The sequence below is a fragment of the Mustela putorius genome, unplaced genomic scaffold (assembly GCF_011764305.1).
Source record: "Mustela putorius furo isolate JIRA1106 unplaced genomic scaffold, ASM1176430v1.1 tig00003870_pilon_pilon_pilon, whole genome shotgun sequence".
Lineage (NCBI taxonomy): Eukaryota > Metazoa > Chordata > Mammalia > Carnivora > Mustelidae > Mustela > Mustela putorius.
In genome coordinates this window covers 3,758,852-3,774,980 of record NW_025422022.1, presented here as the reverse complement: position 1 = coordinate 3,774,980, position 16,129 = coordinate 3,758,852, and the positions used below count along the sequence as shown (strand labels likewise).

The window sequence follows — 16,129 nt, the reverse complement described above, 5'->3', positions numbered from 1 at the left end:
TGGGATCAATGCCATCACTAGTTCTTGTCTTATCTGCCTGACTTTACAACCTACTTCTCCACCTGGACTCCTGAGAATCGCGTGCCCAGTGCTCAGCCTTGGTCACCTGCACTTCTGATGTCCTATCAAGCTAATCATCTGTGTGCTCTTCTCCTGTTTTTGGATCCCAGGCTGGCTCCCTGGTTACAAGCCTTCCTCTCCTGAAAAACATACAATCCATGATACTGCTTATTGTCTAGTGCCCTAATTCCTAATGTTTAGGTGTGATTCTATTTGTGTCCCCAAAGTAACATTTTGTAGAGAGCTAATAAGGAAAGAAGACACCAAGATGGGTAACAGGGAAGAGAGGGAAAGAATCCCAAGTGATCAGGGTTCTCCTCAGCCAGCATGCTGAGTAGCCTTTGGGTAGACACCCTTGAGCCCTATCTGTCTCTCTTGCCACTCAGAGTCCCTTAATTTGGGTCTTTTAGTCAAAACAAATATCCAAGCCAGTAGTTTGCAATGGTGCAGGCAAACAACTTATCCTGTGACTATCTCTTTACCTCCCCAGTTCACTCAAAATTTTAAGTCCCACAGACTGAGAGATGGTACTTAATAAGAACCAGAAAAATGAGTTCTTTACATATCTGAAGAACTAGTGCCCTTACATTATAACAACCATCCTATCAGTTTAGGTTCTCCAGAAAGTTGGTATTTTAACTAGATTTAATAAAGAACTACATAGTAATTAGCCATTAAAATTGTGGTTTCTGTCACAAGTACGTGCGTGGATATACAAGGTTTTCAGACCTCTTATTCAGTGAGATCCAATATAGGAGAAATTTCCCCATTTTGCTATTTTATTACTATTTTGTCCCTGTTCCTTTCTTAAAAAAAAAAAAAAATTCTGGTGTTGCATGGGGCCAGCAATTCTTTCTAAGGAAATCAAACTATGAACAGCCTCCCATGCTCCTCTCTGTAAGAAGTCCTGAAACATCTTTAAGAACAGAGAGATCCTGCAATGGAACTGACTTCTAATCTGTTCCCTTGATAATGTAATCTTTCTCTAGACCTTCCTGCCCTCTCTTTGGAGGAGTTCACCTTGTTTTAAAAGGTAGAGTCTTTTAAGACTTTAAGATAAAGAGACCATGGAGTCTCCCTTATTTTAAAAGAGGAAAAAACTTGGACAATCATTCATGACACAAGGTATCCTACTATTATCAATGCAAGGTATACAGGTCTGAAATACCTCCTTATGACACACCTGAGAGCCATTTATTTTTGAGATGTGCAAGGATTTGTGTTATTTTTGAGGTCTCAAAACTTTGGCCTGACTTTGGTACATCCTTTGGTACATTCCTTTGCCTTTGGCACCAGAGCCCACATGTTGAAGAAATCTTCTAAATTAATTTACACAGTTTTCTGAAGAACTTCAAGTCAGTTCATGATCCTTGAGTATACCAGCTCTCCAGTAGTTCTATTTATGTTTCTAGCTTGCTTTTAAGTTTTTATCCATTTTACTGAAAAACAAAGGAAGATGTTTTCTTCCTCCTACTTTAATATTTCATACTAAAGATTATGGGTGATTACTTTATAGGAAATGTGCTTCTCTAAACATTAAGGCTGTGCTTTCCTTTTTTTTTCTTTTTTTTTGCAGAGAATGTTGGGCTTGCAGAGTGGACATTAAGTAGTTTCTCTTTTTTCTTTCTTTATATTTTTCATTTTATTTTTTAATTTTTCCCAAATAGTTTGAAGATGGCATCCTTGATGCTTGCCTGTATGTGATGGACAAAGCAGAGATGGATCTTTCTGGTAGAGGGAATCCCATCAAAGTCAGCCGTGTTGGGTCTGCAATGGTAAGCAATTACTGATTACTATGTTGATTACACATCATTTGCCTCAGTATAGATGCCAGTTCATTAAGAGTTGTTGAAATGATGACTTATACTTAAACTTTTATTTGAATTCCCTGGACTTGTCAAATGCTATGAAACAAAATCTTATCTCAGTACTATATGTTTCTTTGGCTTCAGACAAATGGTGATAGATGACATGATACCACAGACCACTTATTCTTAGACTCTCTTGCCTTGGGACTGAGGAGTGACCACGACAAAATGTCACAACTATAATCTATTGATCAAACAAAGAAACATCAAGGAGCACACACACACACAAAAAAAAAAAAGAGAGAGAGAGAGAAAATTGCAATATATAGCTTTTCTCCATTTTCACACCCACTGTAAGAATAAAGAAGTAAATGAGTCTAAATCCTAGCTTCTATTATAATAATACCTCACCATAGGGCTTTCATAGTTTATGAAAGTTAGTTTAGCTTATAGTTTGTAGTTAATTCTTCACATTAATTGCGTGAGATAAGTAGGGAAGACATTATGCATACCATCATTCTCATTCTAATATGTTTGCATGAACAATATTGATTTTATTTAACTTCACCCTTTCCATACCCTCATCTGTTTTGTTTCTTAAATTCCACATATGAATTAAATCATATGGTATTTGTATTTCTCTGACTGACTCATTTCCCTTAGCATAAGACACTCTAGCTCCATCTACATCACTGCAAATGGCAAGATTTCATTCTTTTAGATGGCTGAGTAATATTTCATTATATATACCACATCTTCTTTATCCACTCATCAGTCAATGGACATTTGGGCTCTTTCCATAATTTGATTGTTATTGATAATGTTGCTATAAACATCTGGGTACATGTGTCCCTTTGAATCAATATTTTTGTATCCTTTGCATAAATACCTAATAGTACAATTGCTGGATCATCAAGTAGCTTTATTTTTAACCTTTTGGGGAAACTTAATATTGTTTTTTGCAGTGGCTGTACTAATTTGCATTTCCACCAACAGTTTGAGATTTGCTTTTCTAAAAAAACAAATTTTCTCTTTGTTTCTTTCTCTTTCTCCAATCTTCACCAACATCTATTGTTTCCTGTATTGTTGATTTTAGCCATTATGACACGTGTGAGGTGATATCTCATTGTAGTTTTGATTTGTATTTCCCTGATGATGAGCATCTTTTCTTGTGTCTGTTACCCATATGAATATCTTCTTTGGAAAAATGTCTGTTCATGTCTTCTGCCCATTTTTTAACTAGATTATTTCAGGGAGTACTGAGTTTGATAAGTTCTTTATGATTTGGGATACTAGCCCTTTATCAGATATGTCATTTGCAAATATCTTCTCCTATTCTGAATGTTTTCTTTACATTTTGTTGATTGTTTAATCCTGGGTTATCTTGGACAGTAGTTGTTTCCACCCCCATTATTGTTTACATACACAAAATACATGTTTGATAGTTTTCAAAGCCTTTTCATATGCATTTTCTCCTTTAATCCTTAGAAGAGCTCTGTAAATCTTTCAAAATCTATTCAGTTATAATGATTTTAGGAAGTGAAATATTGAGCGTCTGAAAATTCTGGTCATTTAGGCAGCTCCTCTCCTGTTCACAAATTTTAGATATCTATCCTGAAATTGTTGAGTGAAGTTAAACAAAAACTGAAAGAAAAACAAAACAAAGATCCCCCTCAAATTTCTCAAAAATTTGCCTTAAAATATGAGATGTGTTAAGAAAGCCCAGAAAGAAAATGCTCTGAAGTTGCTTGAGTCCAGTCAAAACATCGATGCCAAGGCAGAGGAGCCTGTGCCTGGTTTCTCAGGGGGCTGGCCTCGTCGGCAGGAAGAACAGAGGCTGCTGCTGGGTATTTTAGGAATTCTTCTTATATATCTGCCCAGCCTGATCACAAAGGCTGGAAATTCCTTTCACAGGATACCAGTGCTAGAACAGCCAGACATGGTGACATGCAAATTCTCTGGGATGGGTACGGCACTGACTTCAGTTCAGTTTCCTGGGATCAACTTCTGCCACAAAGGATTTGGAATGAGCAACCTGAAGAGGCCCCAGTAGCAGCAAGAGGAGCAGATGATTGAGGCCCCAAAGACAAGTTTGCCTACTGTGGTCATGACAAAGTCTAGCACTGAAGATCGCAGGGATTTGCAGGGATTTGGTGGGTGTGTAATGCTAAATGAGTACAGACAATAATTCAGGTGTGAAAAATTTCTAATGATAATAATAGTAATATAAATCTGGATGTTGAGGGCATAATCCCCAGATAAAAATCTTTATTGTCCAGTGTCGATGACCTTGGATAGTTCCTTGTTGTTGGGGCTGGTCTGGGCACAAGAGGATTCTAGCTGCATACCTGGCTTCTACCCTAGAGATGACAGTAGCACCTTCCACCACCTGTTGTGACAACCAGGAATGGCTTCAGATATTTCCAAATGTTCCCTGGGGGTCAAAACTATCCCCAGTGAGGACCACAGCACTAAACCTTCCTGTGATTCAGTTTCCCAGTCTATGCAATGGACATAACCTTCTCCTCTCACCCTCCTTAACTCATTCAAAACCTGCTGCTTTTCAGGGAACCTAGTTGGTTCAGTTGTTTAAGTGTCTGTCTTCACCTCTGATCATGAATCTGGCATCCTGGGATTGAGCTCCACACTGGGGTCCCTGCTTGGCGGGGAGTCTGCTTCTTCCTCTCCCTCTGCACCTCCCCCCACTCACTGACCTGCTCATGCTTTCTCTCGCTCACTCTTTTTATCAAATAAATAAATAAAATATATTTTAAAAAATCAACACCTGCTTGTTTTCCTTTCTCTACTGAAACAAAAGTGGAGGTAGCATCATATGGGAAGAGCTCTGGCCCATGTCAGATCAGAACCCTCAGCTCTGACTCTACCACGAACTTACTATGTGACTCAGGACAAATCACTCAACCTCTCCAGGCCTCACTTCATTCTTAAAACAAAATTTTGTCTCTCTGCTCAAACCACGTTTGCTATTCCCAGTGGTAGCACATATATCCTTTTATTCTTCAAACCAATGTTCTCCTTTCTTCTGTTTTTTTCCTTTATAAATTCAGTATCTTATTTTTGTCCTCATTTTGAGTTGCTGTTATTTCACTTTGATGTGAAAACTAGAAAAGTTTATGACAATCTGGACAGCCTTGGGCTACTGGATTTTTGCAAGAGAAAGAAAGTCTAAAAGTCCTATAATCTCATTGTTGGTGCACTGGGTCTGAGATATTATAACCTTACATAAGCTGACTTTTATTTAGGCCCTTCTAAATACTGAGTGGTACATTTTACCAAAGCCACACTGCAAACTGACTGAAGAGAGAAAAATTTTAAATAGAGGAAGTTAGAAAAAAGAAGAAACTTGCCCAAAGTTATACTTTCTCCTTTAAATTACATTGTGTGATTATTGTTTTCTTTCTACCTCAAATCTGATGTGACAGGCCCCACCAGAACAATTGCCAGGAAATGTGCCAGGAAAATTGTAGAAGGATGCTTTGTGCCTTCTGAAAATTCATTTTGCTCACAGGGCATTAATAAAGCATCCCATTGCTGGCCTTGAATCACTGTGAAGAAACCAGGCATGGACTCTGAGCCTCTGTCAGACTATCCGAACAGTATGTTATGCCATCTGAGACAAAAACAACACAGTTCTGGGAAAGGGGAAAGGCAATGACAGTATAGCCTGGCAGCTGGGTGGTTAGGTTACCTGTCCCACGACTGACTGGATCTGGCAGAAACTGTGGGCAGAGAAGCTCTCCAGGGAGATAAACTGCTGGTTGAGTGGCCACTGTTGTGGATACCACTTGTTTATTTTCTGTGAAATCCCTAATATTTCACCTCCATACAGGTTCCCTCTTTTGGGTTGAGAGTTTATCAACAGAAAATCTGTGTTGAAATGCACACAGTACCAGTACATGAAATCTGCAAGACTCTCCAGGAGTCTGATAGGGGAAGAAGCCCTTGGAAATGATGTCCCTTAAGGTCACATAACAAATAAATGGCTGAACTGGAACTAAATAGTGTTCTTGCTGTCAGATCATATTACCTTAGAAGGCCACTACCAACACGTTAGTACTATAATACAATTACAACATCAAGTTAAGTAGCTGTCTCCTAGGGAAAACAACAACAACAACAACCAACATCAAGCAAATGGCATCCAGAACATCCAGAATAAATGAATAAATGAAAAAAGGGAATAAATGAAAAAAGGTGTAAACCAGAAAATTCTAAATAGCTAGAGGCATTGGGTCCCTCAGGAGAGAGTTCCAAAGAGGATAAGCACCAAATATTGTTTGATGGTGGTATTGGTTGTTGACGATGGTGTCAATGATGGTGGTGGTGATGATTATGGTCATGGAATGACCATGTTGGTGATGGTGGTAGTGATTGTTATGATGGTGCAGATAGTAGTAAAACACTCAATGTTAACTCATTCATTCAACAAGTACTTGTTGAGAACCTTTGAGAACCTACCAGTCTAGATACTCGGGTACAGTGTAGATAAAACATAATGTCCGCCTTCAAAGACCTAACAGTCTAATAGAAAAGACAGGCCGATGAGTAGAATGTGTCAACACAACATGGTATATTCTCTGATGAAATAAGCATAGGGTTGTATGGGAAACCAAATCTCTCATGCTTTGCATGGAGTTTTCCCAGGACTAAACACTGGCCTAGCAAGTGTTGGGATATTGGACAAAGAGCTAGAAGAATGGCTGACAAGAGCCCACAGCAATAATAAACTATGCTATTATTCATGGAAACCCTTCTCTGAGGTGGAAATTATACCCGAAGAGCCAGTTGCCAAAAGCACTACAGGAAAATGTAGTTGGGGGTAATTTGTTCCTCTAGGGGCATAATTCAATAACAATATTAATAACATTAATATTAATAATGTGACAATATTGGGAAATTTTGGAAAGAGACAGAGGAGAGAAATGTCAACATAGTTTCATATTTTAAAATTCTAGTCTTTATACTGTTGCCAGCCTGGACTTTCCTGCTTCCCTTGAGATATCCACATTTATTTTTAACCCTGGTCTTTTGCTAATATCGAACCACAGTGCCATCATTAATCCCCATTAATACCCTGTTCTGACTATGCCTTTTGGGAACTAACTCAAGTTTGAACTTTTTTTAACCAATTGATGTTTGGTGTACTCTTTAGTGTTGTAAAAGAATCTTGAACTCCAGCTAGTAAATCAAATTGACCACAACTGGAGGTAGGTCCTGGAGTTTTGTAGGGCCCAATACAAGACGCATGGCTGTAGAACTTGCAGACAAGGCAGACTCCAGAGCTTCTGGTCCTTTGGCATACATGATCTCGTGGATAAGCTGAAAATAGAGCTATTGTTTACCTTACCCATTTTGCTTTCACTTCTCTTTGTTCTAGTATTTAGAAAGTTTTTTTTTCTTTGCATGCATTAAAAAAAAAAAAGTACTGACATCACTTCTTTTATAGCTTGCCAAGCAGTTCCACAAGAGGCTTACTACAAAACCATGCTTTTATTTTCCTCCAATTGTTGACTTTGGCATCCTACTGTAGGTTTCACATCAAGCAAACCTCTCCAAGCAACAAACTAGTATGACTACTCAAATTACATTTAAAAATTCACCTGGGTTAGAAATTCCATCCTTCGTTGTCCCAAATAAATTGTGAAGTCAGAGATACAAACATGAAATCTATTCCCTAATTATACAGGGCAACAATAGCATAGTTCCCTAAGAGTTTTATTTTTAAAATAAAATAAAAATTTAAAAGGCACCATCTAGCTGAGCCTTTGGTTTATAAGCAGCTAAAACTGCCTGTATTGGGGCGAATTGAGGACCTAGGTGCTCAATGACCATTGTCTTCTGTCATGCCACCACTGTGGAGTTTTTCACATTTCCCCATATGCATCTTATTTTTGGAAACTTTTCATCTACTGAAAAACCATGAATATGTAATAATAATTTGTTTCCCCATTCTTGTGTCAAAAATTTACATTATTGCCAATCAGAACTTTGAATGGTGGCCATAGTGCTGGTATCAGTGCAGATAATCAGTAAGAGTACACTGAATGTGATTGGTGCCACCTTTGTAAAGGTGAAGATACTACTTCCTTGTGGTGTTTTGGAAAAGTGGCAATGGCACACACCCATCTGCATTACTAACTTTACAGATGCCCTTGAGTTAAAATTTCCTGGCTGGTGACCATTGCCAGAGCTAGGCTTCATGATGGATTTGATTTGGCTTTTGTATTTTCTTTTTTTCTCTATGATTCAGGCCCAGGAATGTCAGGCATGACATTCTTCATTTTGGTATAGCAGAAAAAGAGACCTCTCCCACTCTTTATCGCTTTTCCAATGATGACACACCTCAATCCGTGATGGCAGTTTTGGAGAACCTACAGATTAGAATTAATGAAAAATATTATTATAGTCCAACAGCATAAAAGACTAACATCCTAGTTCTAAATTAAACCCTTAAATTTGGAATCAAATTTTCCCTCAGCATGGGAGGCACTCCTAGAAGTTCAGGAAGGACCAAGCAATCCAATCATGATTTTAAACTAAACATGCTACCATACTGTCACCTTATTAGGTAACTAGGGATTTTCATTTTTGCTTTTTGAAGAATTGTTTACAGTTAACAAATACATTGGAAGCCAGTGGGAGAATAGAATCTACCCAGCAGAGTCATTTTCATGGCCACTTTTGAGAAATTGTATTCATTCCATAAACAAACTGCATGCAAATGAAGACGTTGGCTATCAGGAAGTTAAACGACTTGCCCAAGGTCACCGGAGGAACTGGAAATGGATATTAGGTTGTCTGACTTCAACCTTCCATACACAGTGTTATATTTCCTTGGATTTATCCTCTCTGCCTGTCCTCTTTCTCTATCGCATGAGCTCCTTAGATACAAATATAATGCCTTTTAAAAGCTCTGTCTGATTCGGCCCTTCTCTTTTAGATCTGGGGGTGGTGGGAAGAAGACAATGAACTGACATCATTTTTTTCTCTAATGGTAAAAGTCAGCAATGTAATGGAGTTTCCATTTGTGGGCAAACAGCTTGATTTCTCAATTATTAAGGTTGCATTTCTTATGCCTGTTGTCACCATATTTTTGGAGGAAAACAGACGTTTATTACCAACCATCTCTCCAATGTGATAATCGTAGTCAATCTAAATGTCTGCTCTCCCTGAATTGCTTTCCCAGAATGAGGTTTCAAGGCTGCATCTATTTCATAATCACATAGGCTATTTCTGAAACACGGGGATGATTTTCAGCACTCCCCACCCCCACCCCAAGCTGTGCAGTTGGGGCTGCTCTGCTCTTCTAGGAGAGCCACCCCAGGGTGGACGGATCCAATGCAGCAAAGACTTTAAGGTATGCCACACAGTGTTATGCACTTTCGGATTCCTTTGTGCCCTTTCCTTCCTCTCCCTCCTCCCTGACAGCCTTCTCCTTTCCTCTTCCTACCCTGCTTTTTTGTATTTCTCATCTATCTATTTCTTTCATTCAGGTATTTTTGGAGGCTTCTCTATACCAACCCTAGACCATGCAACAGTGGTATAACAATGACAAAAGCAGACAGTCGAAGAGCTTAAAATCCCAGGCTCTCTCTCTCGGTCCACATTTTGTTCTTTCTTTCATGATTATCAATTAGTAAAATATGTTTTGGCCGAGTAAGGATCCTCAGTTACTAAGGGAACAAGGTTAATAATCTCTAGTTGTAATGGTTTCCATGAAAAATGAATCTAATTACCCACCCCTGTCAGAGCTTGTGTGGAGTATATATACAAATTCCATTTGCATAACAGTGGTTATATGCTTCACAATATAGGTTAGGGTTGATTCATGAGTTGTTTCTTTCTTGAAATAAAATTTACATATAGTGAAATGCATATTAAATGCAAATTTCAGTGGGTTTTGATTGAGGGAATCACTATCACCAAAATAGAGACATGATCTTCAGCCCAGAAATTTCCCTTGTGCTTTCTTCTAGCCAATCCACACTCGCATAGGCAATCACTGTTCTGATTTCTTGCAACAGTGCCTGTTCTTTAATTTTGTATAATGGGGTTCATACAGCACCCTTTGGAGCTGGCTTGTTTTTTCAACCAGTTGTTGCATGTGTCTTTAATGTGTTCCTTTTTATTGCTAAGTGGCATTTCATTGTATTTTCTATCATAATTTGTCTATCCATTCACCTGTTGAAGGCCATTGAGATATTTCCAACTTGGAGCTATTATGGGTAAAGTTGCTATGAATGTTCTTGTACAAGTTTTATACATATGTTTTCATATCTCTGGGGCAAGTAACAAAGGTGTCATGTCACGGTTATGGGGTCTATATATGTTTAACTCTGTAAGGATCTGCCAGTTGTCTAAAGTAATTGAACCACCTACATTCCTGGCAGAAATACATGAAAGTTCCAGTTTTTCTACAGTTTCACCTTTTGGTGTTTCAGCTTCCTTAATTTTAACCATTCTAACAGAAGTATAGTGGTATCTCTTTGGGGTTTTAATTTGTATTTTTCTGGTGACTGATGATGATAAATGCACCTTCCCATGCATTTATTGGCCATTCAAAAAACCTTTTAGTGTGGTATCTTTTCAAGTCTTTGTCCAATATCTTACTAGATTGTTTGTCTTTTTATTGAGTTGTAGTGGCTGTCTATATATTCTGAATACATACCTTTTGTCATATGAGTATAGAGGGTATTTTCTCCAGAGTACAGTTTGCCATTAAATTTTCTTAATAGTGCATTTTAAGGAACAAAAGTTTTAAAATTTTATGAAATTCAGTTTTTAAACTTTTTAAAAAGAATCCTCCTGAGGAAGTGATATTATTTCCACATGGTCATGAAGAAATTCTGTATTTGGGGGGGTGGAGCTTTATAATTTCAGCTTTTACATTTAGGTCTATGATCCATCTTGAGTTATCATTCTGTGTGGTGTGAGGTAGGGGTCAAGGTTTAAATTTTTTTCCCTGGTTTATCCATTTATTTCAGTACCATTTGTTGAAAAGCCTGTTGGGAAAAATTTCATTTGTCACAAAGACTTTCATTTGTTGAAAAGACTATCTTTTCCCCCATTGAATTGCTTTGATAACAGTTGGAAATCAAATAACTATATTTGATCTATTTCTAGACACTGTTCGACCATTGATCTATGTTTGTCTTTATATACCATACTATCTTGATTACTGTACTGTTACAGTAAATCTTCAAAATCAGGCTGTCCTCCAAATTTTTTTCTTCATTTTCAATGCTGTTTTGGTTATTCTAGATCCTTTTCATTTCTGTATAATTTTAGAAACAATTTCTCAATTTCAGCAAAATATCTGTTACATTTTGATTCACCCATTTGCCCTGATCTAAGAAATATTAAAAAGTGACCTACAACCACCTTCCACTGATACCATATCCATTCATTCTGCAGAACTTATTGAGTGTTCACTCTGGGCTGGTACTGAGGATACAGAGTCAAACGGTGTTGTATCTTCCATCCTCACAATGAGAGCAAAGACAATCAACCAATGACACAAGGCAATATGATAAATAGGAGAGCATTACAAAGCAAAGAATACTGTACAAACAGGGAGAGAGGACATCGAAATCAAAGTGATAGCTAAAGATTTGCAGAATGAAACCAGCTGAGTTGCAAAGAATGAGTAGGCATGCACCATATAAAGAAAGGGTTTGAGTATGGAAGGATATTCCAGAAAGAGAAGATGACATTGCTAAAAGCACCAAGGCAGAAAAGAGTTTGTTAAGTCCACCACTATAAAAGTCAAGGAGATAATAGATGGCTTTCTTATTCTTTGGATCAAAATCCTAGCTGTTAGAGGTGTTATGAAAGCCCCCAAAAGGATCAAAGATGAGATCCAGACAAGGGAGGAAATAGAGTTCTTGCATGCCTTTGTTCATCTCCCTCATGCTCACCACATCACTTGACAAATGACACGGAAGACACAAGAAACAGATCTCTACATTCCAAATGAATGAATTTTCAGATTTTACTTTTGGCATGATTTCTTTTTTAAGCAAATATCACTTGAACCCAAATACAAAAGAAATAAGGAAGAAAGAAAGAAAGAAAGAAAGAAAGAAAGAAAGAAAGAAAGAAAAAAAAAGAAAGAAAGAAACTCTTGTCATCGAAAAGAGATGGTGCCTGAAGCTACCACCAATCATCTCCTCCTCCACCACCCAACACAATGACCACTGAGCTGCTTTTGCAAATCCCTAAAGTGTCATGGGCACAATTTGACATCTACTACACCATTTCACCTACAGCTAAGATTGATCACCACCAGATTGTAGCTGGGGGCTTGTGGTTCACAAAACCTGGAAAGAATTTCACTCAAGAAATAATTATTTTCCTTCCCAAATTTAACTCTTCGTCTTGAAACTAGTTCATGTTTCCCAAAATTTATATCCAGTGGTCTTCGAGAAATTGTTATAAACAAGATTAGGCATAAAACTGCATTCTACAAGAGTCACAGAAATCCTAGCCTTTATGAAAACATAACTTTTAACAATGAAACAACAGAATATAACAAAGAAAAGTTATTTCATCAAGCCATGTACAATGTGCACACAGTATAAGAAAAATACCTTTACATAAAATACCATGTACAATACCTTTGGTACCTAAAAAATACCAAGCAAAGGGTAGTCCTCCTGCAGTCATCCCATCCCATTCGGGCTTCTCACCCCGAAAGCACGAATTCCTGACTGGATTTCCCACAGTCTCCAGTCACTGATGGCTCAGTTCCTAAATCATTAGCCTCAAGGAACATTGCCTCTGCCTTTCCCCATATTGAACAAATCCAGTGTAATCACTCCCCATGGGTCTAAGCCTGGAATTCAGAAATACCCCACACCACTGAGCACAGAATGAATTTTAACTATTCTTTCCCCTAAGGTACATACATGAGAAATTTCTAAACATTTAAAAAACTAAAAATATATATATATGTATACACACATATAAATATATAAATATAATGTATAGATATAAATATATAGATATATGTATATATCTATATAGATATATAAATATAATATATAAATACAGATATAAATAGATGTATACATATCTATATGTACATGTATGTACATGTATGTATCTATATACATAGATCTAAATAGATATATACATATACATGGATATATATGTGTATATATCCACATATATGTATATATTCATATATACATATATATTTATATATATTTATATTATATAAATATACATATATAAATATAATATATGTTATAAATATAATATAAATACATATATATATTTAGTTATACATAAGTATCTATATATATTTTTCTTCATATGTGCATATGTAAATATACAGATATACATATCTGTATATTTACATATGTACATATTTATTCCTACTTCAGGAATTGGACACAGTAGATTATAATGTTATAATGCTTGGAATGCCTGGATGGCTCAGTTGGTTAAGCATCTGCCTTGGGCTCAGGTCATGAACCTGGGATTCTGGGATCAAGTCCCGCAACACATCAGGCTCCCTGCTCATCAGGGGAATCTGCTTCTCCCTCTCCCTCTGCCCCTCCCCTTGCTCATGCTCTCTCTCTCTCCTACTTTCTCAAATAAATAAATAAAATATTTTTGAAAGAAATAGAACTTTAAAAAGAACTTAGACAATTCAGAAAAAATTTAAAGATGAAAATCTTTAATAAATTTTTCCTCAAAAAAATCAACCCAAATTGTGAATGGATAAGGAAAATGTGGTCCATATACACTATGGAGTATTATGCCTCCATCAGAAAGGATGGATACCCAACTTTTGTAGCAACATGGACCGGACTGGAAGAGATTATGCTGAGTGAAATAAGTCAAGCAGAGAGAGTCAATTATCATATGATTTCACTTATTTGTGGAGCATAACAAATAGCATGGAGGACTAGGGGAGTTAGAGAGGAGAAGGGAGTTGGGGGAAATTGGAAGGGGAGGTGAATCATGAGAGACTATGGACTCTGAAAAACAATCTGAGGGTTTTGAAGTGGCGGGGGGTGGGAGGTTGGGGTACCAAGTGGTGGGTATTAGAGAGGGCACGGATTGCATGGAGCACTGGGTGTGGTGCAAAAACAATGAATACTGTGTTATGCTGAAAAGAAATAAATTTAATTAAAAAAAATCAACCCAAATTGTACCACCAGGCAATAACCATTATTAATATTTGATGTATATCATTTCAAGTAGAAACATAGATATTTAAGAGGTAAATGTTGTTTTAAAATCATAATGATATTATACTATAGATGCTACTTTAAAAAGTGTTACATTTACTCTTTATAGCTTTTTAAAGATATAATTAATATACAATAAAACACACATATTGAAAGAACACATTTTGATAGTTTGATGCATCCATGAAACTAATGAACATCTGTGTCGCTCCCCAGAAAGTTCCTTTGTAATTTCTCCTTTGACAAGTCTCTGCTTTGTCTGCCATCCCCAGGCAATCATTCCCCTGCTTTTCATCATTCACATTGATTTATATTTTCTAGAATTTTACATAAATGAAATCATGCAGTATGTACTCTTTTTAACTTTTTTCAGTCTTCTTTATCTCATTTTGAGATTCGTTCATACTAATGTTTGTATTCCTTCTTCTTGCTGACTCGTGTTCCATCATATAGAAGAGCCACAATTTGTTTATCCACTTACTTGTTGGGTATTTGGGATGTTTCCAGTTTTTTCCTCTTACAAATAAAGCTAGGGCTATTCATACAAAAGCCTTTACATAGACATAAGCCTTTTTTTTTTTTTCTTAAATACCTAGGAGTGGGATTGCTAGGTCATATGATAGGTATATGTTTAGTTTTGTAAAGATTTTGGTAGAACTTTTAACTGCCAAAATGGTTGTACCATTTTACATCACCACCAGAAGTGTATGAGAGTCCCGTGTATTCACATCTTCCCCAACACTTGATATGATCAGTCTTTTTAATTTTTGACTTTCTAATAGGTGTATAATATTATCTCATTGTGGTTTTAGTTTGCATTTCCTTCTGGCTAATTATGTTGAGCATGTTTAGTTGCATTTGTTTGCCATCCATGTATCTTCTTTGATGTGGTACTTGTTCAAATATTTTGCCCATGGTTTAAATTTTCTCATTTTCTTATTACTGAGTTTCTAGTGTTCTTTACAAATTCTGAATACGAGTCCTTTATCATGTGTGATTTGTAAATATTTTCCCTCACTCTGGACTTACCTTTGCACTCTCTTAATGATGTCTTTTAAAGAGCAAAAGTCCATAATCTGATGAATTCCAATTTGTAAATATATTCCTTATGAATCATTTTCTTTTCTTTTATTTTTTTCTCTTCTTTTCTTTTCTTTTCTTTTTGGTATTATAGCTAAGAGATCTTTGCCTAACCAAAGGCTATAAAAATTATTTTTCCTGTTTTCTTCTGAAGTTTTATAGTTTTAGGTTTTATATTTAGGTACATGATCCATTCTGAGATATTTTTATATGGCATAAAGTATGAATCAATGTTCATTTCTGCATATGAGTATCCAATTGTCCCAGCACCATTTGTTGTAAAGATTATCCTTTGATCATGAAATTATCTTTATGATTTTGTCAAAAATTAGTTAACTGTATTTCTAAAGTCTATTTCTCTGTTCTCTATTGTGTTTTATTGGTTTGTTTGCTTACCTTTATGCCAAATAGTGTCATGCTATTTAATTCAAAAGCATTATGTCTATTGTACTCAAATTCTATTTAATTTTAAGTTTTATTTAATCTCATTAAATTTTGCTTTCACAGAAATAAAAATCTGAATTGCAACAAGACATCGTTAAATGTCAAATAAATGTTTCTTCACTACAAGAAATACTATTTCTTAACAGATCTAAGATCATTTATAAAAACCATTAAACCATTAAAAGAATAGATTAATTATTTATTTTTAGATTATGTTTTAATTTTAGATGATGCCAATTAACTAAGAAAGCCCAACACATTAAAACATCAGCATTTTAATTCTCCCTCTTATCTTCCTCATCTCTAATTTTTTTAAGATTGTTATTATCATATTACCAAGTTTTAAAATTCATATTCATTGTGATACTACAATTCCCAAAGGTCTTTAAACTTATATGGGGTTTTTCTCATCACTGGCTCTTTTGCCACAGCATCTTTGTTCATGGGTTCTTTGTTTGGTTCATCCCTTAATTATCTTGATATCACTTTTCAAGTAGTTTGGTTTTAATGGGTACT

General features: G+C 36.3%; 1 protein-coding gene across 2 annotated transcripts in view; it reads left to right on the top strand.

The window, feature by feature from the left end:
• F13A1 (coagulation factor XIII A chain) overlaps positions 1 to 16,129 on the top strand; it is a 163,747-nt gene that overhangs the window by 74,587 nt on the left and 73,031 nt on the right. For both annotated transcript variants that reach the window (XM_004753663.3, XM_004753664.3), the window contains exon 6: positions 1,728 to 1,835. In XM_004753663.3, the coding sequence (XP_004753720.1) occupies positions 1,728 to 1,835 (108 nt within the window). The remainder of the gene's footprint in view (positions 1 to 1,727; positions 1,836 to 16,129) is intronic.